The following is a 15,583-nucleotide window of genomic DNA, read 5'->3' as shown; positions in this document are numbered from 1 at the left end:
AAATATCCTAAACACATCGTTATATTTCTCCATTTTCCACTGTGATGCCATAATAAGAAATATTCGCCTTATCCTCGGGCAGTTTGTCTCATTATTGCATAGTACATAATTGTAAAGTTCAATCCCTATTTAATTTCTTTATCGTTCCTTCGAATACCAGCGATAAAGTAATTGGCTATCAATTCAAACCTCATAATAATAGTGAAAAATAGGAATGTACTTTTTTTAAGGAACTGATGTTAGCCGAACTGGCAACACCATTATTTGTTTGTTTCCCTTTCCCGGCATGTGTTTGTACGCAGTTGTCTTTGCAGAGTATTTTAAAAATGTTAGTTTTCGTTATGTTTTTCAGTTTCTATGTGATAAACAATCCTTAATTGTGTATGAACATTTTTGCAAATAAATTATTAATGGCTGAAAAATACATTTTTGTTATTATTACCAAACTCTCACCCAAATAACGAAGATAATGTTTTCTGGGCTGTATGAGAAAATCCGTATCAGTAAATCACAAATAAATTGAACGATTAAATTTTGTATCTGACACGTTTCTGAATTAAATATATCATCACATAACAAGGGCACTGTTGACGGTGAAAAAAAAAAATTGTAATTTGTTTCTTTAAGCAGATTCAAACTAAAAATATCACTCAGAAAACTATTATTTCTGCGTTATAGTTCTTTGTTCGTTTTATTGGCTTAAATCAGTCTTTTATACGGGTTTATACTTTCATACCTGTCACGAGTTACTACTATTAAGACAACTTCTAGCAAAAAATTATATAAATACTTTTCCTCTATCCTTACTTTTCTTTTACCTCACCAACATTTATTATACCATTCGGTTCCTATAATATGATATACCAAAACTTAATTTATTGTTTTATTTATCATGACGTTAGAAATGCTTTAAAAGGTCCCTACCGATAAGGTCAACTACACTGAACTAAGTCCAGCAATAAAACGGACCCACATAGTGCTATGCGAGATTTACTTTAGAATTCAGAACACAATAATTTTTAAAAGATTTTCGTTATCATGCTTATAATTTTTTTTTTATCTATAATATTATTATTATTATATTACATACGTCAGTATAATTTGATACTTATTGTCCACATAATAAGAGATATAAGCGCTTTATAAATGTGTATACCAAATATATTTTCGTAATTAATAAAAAAAATAAAATAGCATAGCTCTAAAAATTATATCTATTCTGCTATAAGATGTCCATGTTTTTTCTATATTTAAATTTCATATTTACACTAAAACGAACATTGTTTAAATAGACAATATGTATACAGAACTCTTATGTATACAGAATGTAACATTGTAGCAAACTAAATTTATTTATAGTTTAATTTAAACTTCTAAATGGTTTATCCTTAATCTAATCAAATGTAAATGTTTTGAATCGTACCGTAAACCTTTCCAACAGTTCATAAACAATGGAAATCTTAGACGTGCTGCTAGTGTTTTCACTTCTATCGGTAAGCATTTTTTGCGTTTTAAATAAAATTTGTGAAATAATTGCCACTGTGATAATCGAAATGTTTATATATTATATCAGTTCATTAATTATACGATATAATCTTTGTTTATAGACACTGAAAGCTGAGATTCTTTTCACCAATGTCAGAAACAAAAGAGCCAATCAGGACAACTTCGATGTGCTATTAAATATTTATAAAATGAATCCTTTGCGTCAATCGAACGTGTTCAGGACATTTTCAAATCAAATACTTTTACCGCGTCCGGAACAGCGCGGCGGCATGAATTTAAATATAAAAGAAAGTGGCAAAGAGAAACAAAACAGAATTAATTCTAAAAGGCGATACGGCGAAATCTTTCATCATTCTAAACCAAGCAAATTATACACAGTACCTTTGAATGTAGATAACATAAAAGCTGAAAAGTTCGAGTCAGAAGATTTCCTAGATAGATTACTATATATAAATCAAATTAACAATGACGATAGAAGAGATGAAGATATTGATATCTTTCAAAATAGCGCACAGAAATACAGATCGAACCCACAAATCAAAGATGATATTTTTCATGAGAATAATGATAAAATGTTACCTAGAAAAAAAACTGTCCACGACAAACACCATTATCGACAAAACGAAGTAATAATAGCTTAAATATATATAATTTTACATTTTAAACATAAGCCATAATATAATTTACAAATTAAAATTAATGTATGTACCGAATATAATTTCTTTCAATAGTTTCCTTTCATTCAGTTAAATTTTTATAGACGAAACGTTGAAATAAAACTCGTTTTATAATTGAAACTTAAATGATAAAATTTTATTTACAATAATAATAAATAATTTAAATAAATAAATTAGTCAGAGGTCCGCTGTAAACATATAGTTTGTCTCAAATTAGATTTGGCCAGAGTAAGCGATTTCGTGGGCGTCTTCGTATGATCTAGCCTGGTAGGGACCGTGGGCGTCCCAACCTGGAGCGTGGTGGTCGACGTGGTGCTCAACATGATGCTGAGGATAGTGTATAACTTCGTAATTCACAACCTTGGGTTTAGTGAACTTGAAGATGACCATGGCACCTGTAATACAAATGTTATGTGATTAATTTATTCCGAATTTTAGTTGTCTATTGCATTCAAATTTATACTTACCAGATAATACGAGAGAGATGAGGCCAAGAGTGAGAGCTTTCCATGTCTTGAGCGCAATGAGGGCAAGTGCAAGTGGAACGAGAACTGAAGCCTTGAACTTCAATCCGAGGAGGAAGGGAAGCAGCACCTTCTTGATGAAGCCGTGTTCTAGAAAAAAATAAAATTAAATATTATAAATCAATATTACATATAATTAATTTTAAACTGTATACACGTACTGCTCTTGATTCTCAAAGGCTTGGGGAGCTTGATCTTCTTCTTCCTTCCTTCGAAAGTCTCAACTTCCTCCTCTCCGTCCAAGGGCATATCTAATTCTGAAGGTAGATCAGCTAGAAGCGACCTTGGCACATACTCAGATGCTGCGCTACTGGCAATCTCTTCAGGTACTTTCACTTTCAAGGAATGCGTTTGTAGGAATTGGTCCACTTTGTCGATGATCGCATAAGCGGGCTCTTTAGCCATCCTAGGGTCGGCGACTCCCTCATCCTCGATGTCAGAATTCTTGTAGATAGATAAATTATCAGTTATTTTAATCTCATCATCATGCGCTACTCGGGAAATCCATTCCAGGGTCCTCGGCTTCACACACTCCACCGAATATTGGCTCAGGCATTCATTATAGATATTTCTCACGAGTCTAGACGCTGAGTATTGGCCACTAGCGAATGCCGCGAACGATATGATCACCACAAATTTAAACATATTGCACTTTTTGATTGACGGCAGATGCGACTTACTGCCGTCCGTTAAACGGTCACAATGTATGTTAGGGAAGTCCTGCTTCGAGTTTATATACAAGCATTAATACGTGACTTGTTATCCGAACGACCTGGTGCTAATATTGGCGATACGTGGTAGACGCCCTAGTACATTTTAATTGGTAAGCAACATTGTAATGAAAGACACTCACTGTCTTATCGTCCCTAATTAGATAAGTCGATAAATATATTAAGAACTAGAGAATTTAATTCATATTGTCAACAATAAATGACAGAGTTCATTATTAAGAGCAAAATATAAGAAAAAAATTGTATCTAACCTTTACTCCTACCTAGTTACCTTCACTTTAAAGTAAAAGCTTCCTAAGTCCTGTTAAACTTTTCATATGATGAAATCCTCTAAGCCATCCTCGATCAAAAATGTGAAATGATCTGAAAATTATTATAGCCTCATAGTTTACTATCGATTCCTTTTGTTTTTAATGAATAATAAAACTAGAATTAATTTTTAATAATACGACGTAATATAACAAAGTGATTGCAGTTTAACTTATAATTATGTATTTATATGATCCGATAATTAATCTTTTAAAACAATCAGCATTTTTGTAATGAGCCATTAAAATGGTAACAAAAACAAACACAGCGTACTCCGGGACAATGTTACGTTTTACGTAAACTAAACGTTACCTTTAACAGCAATATTTTATTACTAAAAGAATGGCTTTAAAAGTTAGAACTGTGTGAAAACTAATTTTAAATATAACTAATTATAATTTTATTAATCTTTGAAATAATACAATGACACTTGTACGCAAAACATTAAAATTAAATTACGAAAGTAAAAACTGTTGTTGTTTCATTTATTTCAAAAAAATTTTTTACTGAAATGTTTTTCAGCAGATTAACAAATGTTTCTTCAAAGAATTTAAAATTCTCTTACTGTTTGTTCCAATCTTTTCTTTATCAATATTTGATCTCTTATTGATTTCTTATCTAATTTTAAAATAAAAACGCCTGGATACAAAATTTTACTGCATAACATTTCTTAGGTACCTACATCGATAACGTTTGGGTTAAAAAATAATTTTCATCTTTTAAGCTATAATTAATAGTCAATTTTTTACAAGTTTTGTAACAATGAACGCAATCATTTGTGCATATACAAGCCTATTTTACGTTTGTGTTCCTGCGTTTGCTAGTTTGACAGGTTTTTTTGCAATGCAAGTACAATACTATTTGACAGCTGAAAGCTCAAATGTCAAACAAGATTGTATCTACACACACAACATTCATGTCATTCTCATACTACTGTTGAACCTGATGAACGAATGATTTGTTAAGTTAGTTTTGTTATCTTGAATATGCCATAGGTCATTCAAAAGAACTTTTATACTTTCAACTGTATTATAACTTTAGGTTTAATATTAAGCATATTGTAGAGAAACTCCAACTAAACGTCACTATTCATGTGTGACATGAAAATACTTATCTATTCCTACAAAACAAAAACTATAAAAAAATATAGTTTTCAAAACACCCACACAACTTTTACGATCTAAGTAACAGTTTTAATGACTTATTTTAGACATTAATTGAAATAAGATATCTAGTGTCATCGAATAAAACATCAGAATGCGTCTATGTCTATGCGGAAACTTTAAACAGTCGAGATTAATATAATATAGTAGTTTTATAATAATAATAATAATAATAATAATAATAATAATAATATATATACATATATAGTAGCACTTAATTTTTTACCCCTTTGTTAAAATTTACCTAGTGTTATATTAGTTGAAGCAGAAACTCTAATTAAAATATTTAAACATTATTTCTAAATTATTAGTCTAAGTGTCATAATATTTATTATTTAATTAACTCTTAGCTTTATTATTGTGAAAATAGCGTTGGTACGGGATTCAATGGTCAATTTAAATACCTTTTCGTATGTTTTTTCATATATAAGCAAAAAAAAAAAACTAAGAAAATTCAAACGTAAAGTTTAAGTGACATACTCATTGTGTTCGTACTAAAATAGTATTGCTATACAAAAAAAATTAAATTTATTATTTGGGCCATTGTAAAGATCAGCTGTTCCGTTAAAAGATGGCGGTTAGCTGCTATTATTTAATAAACATATCACGATGTTAAGCATCCGTTTTGCGACATCTTTCACTCAGGTATATGAGTTGAATGATTAATTAATAAGAAATGTGCCCTGTATTACGTAAGGAATGAGAACGCAATTGTTGGTATCACTTTCTTTTATATAATGAAAAAAAGATAGCGGTAATAGTTTGGCAGTAGTGAGTTATACATCGACTGACGAGGATTTTATAATTAAAGTTTTTATAAAATATATTTTTTAACCTAGTTTACTTGATTAAATATTGTCTTGTTTGTATTTTAATTTTCAAATACCTAAAATATGAATATTAAAAAGTAACAAGTAACACTAGTAACGTGAAAATTTTCAAAATATTTTTTTATTAAATTTAACTGCTAAAACCTTAGTATCTTATGTAAGTACGTATATATACATATATACAAAAAAGAAATACAATATCCCAATCAAATTACAAGATGGAAACTAATAATACACATTTGATATTTTGACATCTTTATGTATATAGGCATGCTAGTAAATAAAAAACACTTTTACTGACATTGTAGGAAATAAACTAACAAATAATCCATAGCCACGCTGACTTCCAGATACTTTACTGTAAGTAGATTATCTGCTTTCGTTTTTTTTTTTTGTAGAGGTAAATAGAAGTCCACGGTTTGAAAGGGAAATTAAAGCTTCTAGTGCTGAAACTCATTGAAAGAAAAAGATCTTCAAGAGCTATTTAATGGAGGACTTTTGAAAAACACCACCTTTATCCACTAAACGAGTTAAGCAAGGAAATATATTCCTTTTTTTATGGTAATACAACAATAAAGTATTTTTTTTATTGGTATAGTCTGATAAAACATAATTAAAAATCTTAATATCAAACATCTTTAAGAAAACATGAGTTTTTCAAATATTATACCAAATTATTTAAATCAAATGAAATTTTAAAGAATAATAAGATTTGTAAATTATTATAGAGTTGGTTTTAATTATTAAGTTCACTTTTAATATATTTCATTAAAAGAATTATCTGTTTTGATTAGTGTTCGACAGACGATAAACTATTTAGGCCGATTTCGCTCTGGTCGCTAGCTGAATATTAAATTATCCGGCACTTTGACGAAGTTGTAAATCAATTAAGCCGCCATATTGATTTCCGATTAGTCCTGTAAGTAAAGTAAAGAAACTGATATACCTAATTCTTTTTTGGGAATGATAGTTTTAAATTTCTATACCTACTACTGAAAGTATTTTCGCTGACACGAAAAACAATACTTCCGATATAAAATGGGCTGTTACACATTTAGTGTGTTGGTGTAATTATTAAATAATTACCATAAACATCCTTTTAAAAGTGAAACTTTTTCATTCACCTATCGCATGTCGCATTACATCTGATAGCAATAAAGTAGAAGGTGCTCGGCAGAGCAGCCAAGCCTAATTTAGTAGAGTTAATGACTCGCAACATCTAAATCTTTCCTATGGAAATTTTCCTTCTATATTAATATGTTGTTCATAAATATGATGTTTTATATGGTAATTTGACTCTTGCTCTTATAAATCACATCACTCGCTACACTTTTTAGATTTTATAAATATGTATATCAAACCAAGTATCTAAATCTTTATTATAATTATTGACTGTCACGAATGATAACAAGTATCATGGAACAGGATAAACAAGCGTGAAAAAATTAAAATTAACTTTCTTATTATTATATTTAATTTTGTTCCTATGTTTTAACATAATTTATCTATAGACAATGTCTCGATAATATATCTATCCATAGATAAAATATCCATAGATGAAATGTCATTGTCAATCAGTCTGATTAGTTACCATCACTTTACTTTGAGCCTTGAGCATATTATTAAAAACCACATAATTTAGACTGATGTATTGTTGTTTACGGCTTAAACTTTGAAAAATAATTATGTGCTAACAGCATATACATTAAATTGTGACTCCTTTGAATAGTCTTTATGTTTGTGTATGTGTTTTTATCGTGAAAGTATATGATGGCAAATAATCGTATCCCGTCCGGGCCCAACACACCTGGAAGCCAACAGACTCCTACTCAGCAGGGTATTAAGATATTCATTCAAAGAGATTACTCGGAAGGGACTGCAGTTAAATTCCAAACAAGATTCCCGCCCGAGCTGGAAGACAGAGTAAGTGAAAGTAAAGTTTTTTCTAACATAACGCCCTTTATGTTATACTTTCGTGATGACAGTACTTTGTATTAGGCAGCAAGCATTAAAGTATTTCATTCACAATGTTAATATTGATTCCACCACTAATTTACAAAATAATAGTGTTTAAGTTAGGAACTAAATGTTATTTATATAAAATGGTCACTTAAAATTACAGATAGATCGACAGACATTTGAGTTTACTATGGAACGTCTCAATGAGCATTTTGAGATGGCTGAAACTGCAGACTGTAGTACATATTGTGAAGGATGCCTTGCCTGCCTGACTGCATATTTCATTTACATTTGCACGGAGACACACTATGAAAAGGTACTATACATATTTATATATTTGAATGCTTACCATTTTTGTAACTTTTCAATCTAACGTTAATGGGAACAATTGAAAATAAACAAATTTAACAATAATATCTGTGTATGCCAAGAAACCAACGAAGATATTCACCTAAACTTTTATTACCTTTAAATTTAAATCCATATCTACATACTGACAAAATATGTTCAAATCTTGTTTGCGAGATCTTGATATGTGATATGATTAATCCTAAGTATTTGAAACTAAAATTAATGTGAATCACACAAAACAAATAAGAATTTTAAGAATTTCTTGATTTAAGCTAGATTCTTTCATACTTTTATTAAACACAAATAAATTTTATGGCAATCTTTTATAAATTTCTATTGTTCTGACAATAAGACTATTCAGATTTACATATATCTATATGAATCCGCTTAAAACTTAGTATGGTAGTATAAAAATAAATAGCCATAGAATATGTCATTATTAGCTTAACAATTTCTTTTCTACAGTTTGATGCTCAGAATGTATAATTAGTTTTTGAATAAGAGCCTAAATTATTGTTTCAATAACAACACAGTAGTGAATCATTGAGAAATATCTATTATCATAATAAGAAGTGATATCATGTATTTATTTCATTAACAAACATGCACAATTATCTGTTACAGCACCTAAGAAAAATATCAAAGTTCATCGCTACACAGAACGAAAGGGTATACAATCCCAGAGGTATTCACATAACGGATCCCATCCTACGAGGATTGAGGGTTATCGAAATAACGATAATAGATGTACCAAACTGTCAGAGTCCGACGGGTAATTCAACGTCCAGTCAGTTACGACACACTTGACCACCACACGAAAACAGGGAGTTCTTCATGTAACAGTTATCATATTGGTTTTAATATAACGGTGCTTTATTACTAACATTGAAATTGACAAAAATATTATGTGAATAAAAATTTTAACATTAAATAAAATATAGTTGTATATAGTTCACTGTAATCTAAGCACCTGTAGATAATTAAAACCAATATAAACGTTAAAATTTAGATGTAACAAGGGACTCCCTCTGCCAAAACGCTCTTCCGTGAGTTATATGGGATTATATATAAGAAGGTAATCCGTTGATTGTTAGCATCAGGGTTGCGTATATCAAAATTAACATCATTAATAAGTATTATATAATTAAAAATTGCCTTTAAGATTGGTGATTAACAAACGCCATGCCAATATCACATATTTTGGCTGTGTGATACAAAATTAAAAATGGCATATAGCTTTACAGCCCTAATATTTTATAATGACCAGCATTTTCATATAGATGATTATAAATTATAATTATCTAGAATAGCCAGATTAGGATTAAGTTCAGAATTTTTTACATTTACATATATAATTTTTAGAAAGATTATGAAACTAATGAAGTTTTTACTTGTCATTCTTTCATACCTTTTCTGCAAATTACTGTCATAGTTAGTGATTGAAATCATGATATAAGTATGTAATGCTCTATAATTTCTTGTAAACATAATCAGAATGTATGAAAACAATACAAGTATGCTTTAATAGTTTCGTTCAAATCTTATTTAGTTAAATTCATAATTTAAATAAGATACTTATTTAACATTTGTGCAGATTTCTGTATGGTGTACTATATGTAAACATAGTCAGGCATTATATACTGTTGCAGTAATGAATGCAAAAAATTAATAGACAAACTTTTGAACAGAACCACAATATGTCACATTTGTATTGACTTTTCATTAAAATATGGGCGAATTCATATGCAATTAACATAGGTATTAATTGAAGCCGTCTCATATGACACAAGTTACATATATGAAAATAATTTAACCAATTATTGACAACATCCACTGCTACATTTTGATATGACCGACAATTAATTATCTGTAATAAGTTTCTCATCAAAAAGGTGTATTTGAAGTGTGTACAGATTATATAAAAATATTAACACCCACAGATAACAAATTTCAAGTCTATCATATTGTGCTTAGTGTTGTAATTAACATTTTTCTGCTCAGTACGAGAATATTACTTGATTATATCGCAATTGTTGATTATAATGTTACTTACCTAATTATATTTTTTATTTCTTTTCAAACAACTCATATATCATTTATTACTTATTAAAAGTATTATATATTTTTTTTACTTGCATTTTTATTTTTAGTAACATTAATGCCACAGCATATTTTAAGGCGAAGTTGGATAAAAGTAAAATATATTCTCTGAGACTATCATTATGACAATGTACAGTATGAAATACTTACACACACTATGGAATTCTTGAAATACTTATATTAGGGCATATACATACATATGGAAGAAAACATTCTATAATAATTAATTAATTTTAAAACGAATAAATTTTTTTTTTAACTTTTTTTTTTATTATAGGCTACTTGTATGTTAATATCGAGTCTTTGACAGACAGTAAGTATATGTATGTTTGTATATTTTTGTCTTATTATTAATTTTATCATTATTCTTTCTACGCGTAGATCTTAGTCGGCATTTATTAACTAGTTTAAATTATGTAATGATTTAATTAAAAATACGTATTTTAATTATTATAAACCGTAATTATTTCGACATAGAATTATTTAAAACTGTTTAAATATAAATCGATGCTTAAGTTTTATATATTGTATTGGAATAAAATGAAATAAATGTTCTTTTATTGCTAGCGTATACGATGTGATTTATAGTTGATAATGTAAAAGGAATAATTCAAATTGTTTTCCAAAGCTGTAAAGGTTGTAATTGTGACATTTCCCGCTTCTGTCACATAATCCTATGTCATATTCTTATTGACGTCTGGCATAAGGCATAGAGAATAGTCGAAGTGGATTTCAAAATATAAATTTAAAAATGCTTTTTGCTAAATATAAATTGCTCATCAGCCGCTCATAATAATGTCATTGAAATGACGCCTAAAATTTCTTGGATTTTTAACAATATTTTGAATGACCGTGCTCGTTCATTGTTCTTGTTGAATTGTATATTGCAGCGTGATTGCACACGATTGAATGTTAAGGTTGTATCACTGTAAATCCTATACTAAGTTGTAGATATATTGTAAAATTTATTATGACTTGTATAAATTAAAAAAAATGTATTTATTTGTTTTTTTTCTGTCTTTAATATGAAAATATTATGTTCTACCGTCGCCCATGAACATCCGCAAAAGTATTTTGCGGATGCGTTGCCACCCTTGATTGGGCAAGAGGAAGGGAAAGGATGGGAAAAGGGTAAATGAAATCAGCTCTCTCACTCATCGGACGCAATTCAACATTTAAAGACTACTTAACACCGATCTTCTATGAGAGGGTGATACTTCCCCGGTCGAGGTAGCCCATATTCGAGATGCAGTAATTTGACCACAACTAGGCTCTACCACACTAGATTTCTCTCTCTCAATTTTTTCTTTGAGGATACCGTTTCCGCAACCATACTATTGAGATTTTTAAAATCTTTGAGGTATGTAGGTATTATTAAATAGTTTTTAGTAGTAACATTATCTTTAAAAATATTAACAATATGTGACATAACTAACTAGCAGGTGATAAAGCCGTTACTGATCTCATTACTAAACTTTAAGACAATTAGTTGTCCTCGAAAATATTAGTACTAATAAAATTAAGGTTAAGTACTAGTAATAAAACCAAATGAGAAGAAAGATCTTTTTTCTTGGTTTTTAAGAGATTGTATTTCGACCATTTATTTTATGGTCATAAAACCGCAATTGGTACGTTGACACAAGAGCAGAATATCATGGAACAGATTTCACTGTCATAAAAGTATCTCAAATTATTTACATTTCCAAAGAAGATGTTTCAGGAATAATTATACGGCAAATGGTATCACTTTTCGAATCTCAAATTCGATATCGTCCCATGATTCTTGGAGGACCCTCGTAAATATAAACATAACGTTTTATAGTATCTAATTACGTTGACGTCATGGGGAGTTGCTGCAAGAGAACGTAAGTCGTAAGATTTAACCTACCGAATAAAATTACATATTAAATTATTAAATAGATGTCATTGTCTATGGTAACTATAAAATTCTAAATTCAAATTTGATTTATTTTCCTATTTTAAAATCGATTAAACATAATCAGCCAAAAGTATTAGAGAACGAAGATAAAAACGTTTTCCTGAACTGTTTCTGCTTTTTCGGAATAGATCCTGTTGAGAATTTTTTTATAAGTGTACCAGTCAGTGTAAATTAATACAGAAAGACATCAGAGAATTCATTCATTTTTATTTACATTATCTTTGCTCATATTAGTAGTTAGTAAAGACTTCACCTCTGTACAACCAGCAGCTCAAAGTTTCAATTAAAGTAGACATAAACTTCCATCTTTTTTAATATTTCCAATAAAGCAAATCTGTCCAAATATTTGACTACAGCACCAGAACAGAAAAGTTATATCATTCGATCTTCTAATTATATTTTTAATTATGAATATCGGAAGTGTCTAAGTTAGTAGATTTTTTTTGTATTTAGAGTATTTACAGAAATGAGTCTATTGAAGAAACTGGAAAAGAATATGCAAAACAAATGACTACTGACTCTTTCTGTCATAAATGAAATGAGGAAAAATTAAAGCATTTTTTTATTAATAATGGGACCGAGCTGATTCAATACAAATAGCTTAATTACAAAATATAAACAAAATTTCACACATCTAAACATATTATTTTAAAATTTTCTGTAATGTTTTTAGCGGTCTTCCATTTTACAATTTTGGGACCAAAAAAGAGGCATTTTCATTGGAACAGAATAATAGCTCTATGTACACAGAAAGTTTCAACAAAATGTTATGTGGGATTAACTAACAATCACAAACAAACAAACGCACGTACAAACTGTTCAGTATAAAAAAACATCACAATAAGTTTTTAAATTACCAATTAGGCGTATGAGTAAGATATTTTTTTCGAACTCGATTTACTAAGGCCCTCTTAAATTTATTTTATTCTTTAATTATATACCTATTATCTAATTTATCATCAAGATTTATCAAATATTTCGAGAGAGATCGGTTGGTTGAGAGAACTTAAATAATTCCTTAATATTATTACTGTATGTCGGAAGTAACTGTACATTAATTCAACATCATAAATTGATTTGACATCTTGTTGTCGGAGCCTACCCTTTGACATTTAACCTCCCAGCCCATCACGTGTATGTTGACATTTAAACTAAATACGTTAGAGGTAACATCGTATAAGTTTTGCAAACTTTAATTACTTCCAATAGAGCTATAAATAGTTTCATTGATCTAAAATAGATTTAAAAGCAACATATAGTTGTTTTATTATAAATAATTAAAAACACTTATATTTTTATTAATTGCATATTTTATTTGTAAGATTTTGTTACATTTTTTGACAATTTTTTCAATAGGCATAGGTTTACCTACTTTTATATAAAAAATACCTTCTATCTCATTTATCTACACGTGATATTAATATAGAAATAGCTTCAAGTTTTCTTTGTTCTCCTCTTCTCACAAGGAGAAGGTTAGAGCATTAACCATCATGCTTGCTCAAGGCGGATTGGCGATTTCAAACTTATAATTTGAAATTATAAGTACAGGTTTCCTCTCGATGCTTTCCTTCACCGTCTCTCAGTGGTGTCTAAATACTCTTAGAATGTACATATGACTCGGAAAGGATCGCATTGGTGCTTGTCAGCTTTCGAACCCGCGCTATCGGCGTATGAGAGGCGAAACTTTAACCTCGAGGCCACCACGACTTTTTAAAAATATTATTATCTATTTGTTACAAAAAAGAAAATTAATAAATTTTGGCAATACAAATTTTTATTATTACTCATGAGATATTTAACGTATGTCAACAACGAAACGATTAGCATATCTCCCCTTACCAAAAGTTTTCATGACAATTGCATCAATTTAATATTTACTATATTGTAATAACTGGTGAGAAATTTTCTGAAAGGTTTACTTGCACCTATATCACTGGATTGTAGAATTTTGAATAAAATCTATTTCGTAAAGCTGGTCACATGTGGGTTTTATTAGTTTTTGATGTTTGATGTTAGTATATACTATGAATATGAACGATGTATTTATTTATTTTTTCTAAAGATTTCCGCTTTATTTAAAAGTTATTTTATTAAATGTTGTCGAAGATTTTTCCTAGTACGAATTTGAATAAGACTGATTTTCAGATATATTATATACCTCAGGTTTCAAGTGATCAGTTGCGCACGAGTTGTATTTTTTTTCTTGTATTCGATTTTTGAACCTATACGATTTATTTGGATTCTATATAGCTTTGAAGGTGTTAGAGCCTTGCTGTGGTCAAGTAACTACAGCTCGAACGTGGGCTGGCTCGACCGGTGAAATACCACCTCACAGAAGATCGGCGTGAAGTAGCCTTTAATGACTGCGTTTCGTTCGTTTTGTCGTCTTTTCCGTTTTTTACCCTTTCCTCTCCCTCTCCCACAATCAAGGTCTGCAACGCATTTGCAAAATTGCCCGAGTCTAACATCTTGTTTTAGTCAGCTAGGTTTCTTTGTGTATGTTGATTAGTTTTTCTATTTACCTTTATTTAGATTATAGTTTGTGTAGCTGTGATGCTATAATATTTAATAATATCTGAGATATTATCTATAACCTCTAGCCTCCTTGTGCTTTCATTTACTATAAATGCATGTAGATATTTAGCATGCTTAACTAAATATTTTGACCTTCAGGGTTCAAGTGGCTATAAATAAAGAATAGATATAAATGAGCCTTTATTTATTTTTACAAATATTTCGTAACAATCTTTTGCTACGCTTCTTTCGGAATCTTTACGGTCAGAAATGTAAGACATATCTAAGCAAGATACATTTAGATTTTCTATTCCCATATGATTTGGACTTCGTTCGTTTTAATTTTTTTTCGTGATTAATGTGTAGTATAATAGAATTACCGGTTTTGAGTTAATCTCAAGGCTAGAAATATATCTTAAAAGGAAAATACTATATCGCAAATAAATACCATCTATGAATATTAAGTTAAAATACCCCTGAGTTAGGTACGGTTTGAAGTAAGATAATCTATAAGATTCTATCTAAATTATAAGTAGAATTTTGTTTTAATAATATGTAAACCACAATTTTAGAATAAGAAGTAAGTAGGGAATTAATATTTAATTAAACTTTTCATTAAGTATAACGTACGTGCTGTAGATGTGAGCGTTATAGCTGCTGTCTTGGAACATGTTTGGACAACGCTTAAGTTCACTGCAGTTAGTTAACATTGTTTTCTAATCCTTAATCTATTGTTAAGAATCGATTAAATCAATTTCCTCCTTTATTTACTCCCATCCTTTTTATTAGCGAAATTTATGTACGTTTTGGAGAAAATGTTAGTTCTAGTTATTGTTATAGATTAATTGATTTAATATTCAAATTATTGCCTCAAGATTAGGCCATATAGATTGGTTATTTATTTTTCTCTGCGGAATCCTACTACCGTACAAGTGTTGTGGGAGTCGGCAAAATCATTTTACAATGCTACTGTATCAGAA

At 29.5% G+C, this 15,583-nt stretch overlaps 3 protein-coding genes across 3 annotated transcripts; 2 read left to right on the top strand and 1 right to left on the bottom strand.

Moving 5' to 3' along the window:
• The first annotated feature begins 1,403 nt into the window (after positions 1-1,403).
• LOC116774806 (uncharacterized) lies at positions 1,404-2,224 on the top strand. Its single transcript, XM_032667570.2, has 2 exons — positions 1,404-1,493; positions 1,608-2,224. Exons 1-2 carry the CDS (start codon positions 1,452-1,454, stop codon positions 2,145-2,147), a joined length of 582 nt encoding a protein of 193 aa, XP_032523461.2. The 5' UTR covers positions 1,404-1,451; the 3' UTR covers positions 2,148-2,224.
• A 73-nt stretch (positions 2,225-2,297) lies between these two features.
• On the bottom strand, positions 2,298-3,423 carry LOC116774940 (uncharacterized). The gene is made up of 3 exons (XM_032667728.2): positions 2,869-3,423; positions 2,651-2,797; positions 2,298-2,578 (listed from the first exon to the last, which is right to left on the bottom strand). Exons 1-3 carry the CDS (start codon positions 3,350-3,352, stop codon positions 2,397-2,399), a joined length of 813 nt encoding a protein of 270 aa, XP_032523619.1. The 5' UTR covers positions 3,353-3,423; the 3' UTR covers positions 2,298-2,396.
• Positions 3,424-7,311: 3,888 nt separating this feature from the next.
• On the top strand, positions 7,312-11,152 carry LOC116774833 (golgin subfamily A member 7). The gene is made up of 3 exons (XM_032667607.2): positions 7,312-7,663; positions 7,863-8,015; positions 8,675-11,152. The coding sequence occupies exons 1-3, from the start codon at positions 7,508-7,510 to the stop codon at positions 8,855-8,857; spliced, it is 492 nt and encodes a 163-aa protein (XP_032523498.1). The 5' UTR covers positions 7,312-7,507; the 3' UTR covers positions 8,858-11,152.
• Positions 11,153-15,583: the final 4,431 nt, after the last annotated feature.

The sequence above is a fragment of the Danaus plexippus genome, chromosome 23 (genome assembly GCF_018135715.1).
Source record: "Danaus plexippus chromosome 23, MEX_DaPlex, whole genome shotgun sequence".
Taxonomy (NCBI): Eukaryota; Metazoa; Arthropoda; class Insecta; order Lepidoptera; family Nymphalidae; genus Danaus; species Danaus plexippus.
This window is presented reverse-complemented; position numbering and strand designations above follow the sequence as displayed.

Bases quoted from the DNA above. Each gene is read 5' to 3' on its own strand.
- LOC116774806 (XM_032667570.2), top strand. From the start codon at position 1,452: ATGGAAATCTTAGACGTGCTGCTAGTGTTTTCACTTCTATCG. The intron at 1,494-1,607 runs GTAAGCATTTTT...CTTTGTTTATAG, and splicing joins TAGTGTTTTCACTTCTATCG to ACACTGAAAGCTGAGATTCT.
- LOC116774940 (XM_032667728.2), bottom strand. From the start codon at position 3,352: ATGTTTAAATTTGTGGTGATCATATCGTTCGCGGCATTCGCTAGTGGC. The intron at 2,798-2,868 runs GTACGTGTATAC...ATTTTTTTCTAG, and splicing joins GCCTTTGAGAATCAAGAGCA to AACACGGCTTCATCAAGAAG. The intron at 2,579-2,650 runs GTAAGTATAAAT...TTTGTATTACAG, and splicing joins CATCTCTCTCGTATTATCTG to GTGCCATGGTCATCTTCAAG.
- LOC116774833 (XM_032667607.2), top strand. From the start codon at position 7,508: ATGATGGCAAATAATCGTATCCCGTCCGGGCCCAACACACCTGGAAGC. The intron at 7,664-7,862 runs GTAAGTGAAAGT...TTAAAATTACAG, and splicing joins CGCCCGAGCTGGAAGACAGA to ATAGATCGACAGACATTTGA. The intron at 8,016-8,674 runs GTACTATACATA...TATCTGTTACAG, and splicing joins CGGAGACACACTATGAAAAG to CACCTAAGAAAAATATCAAA.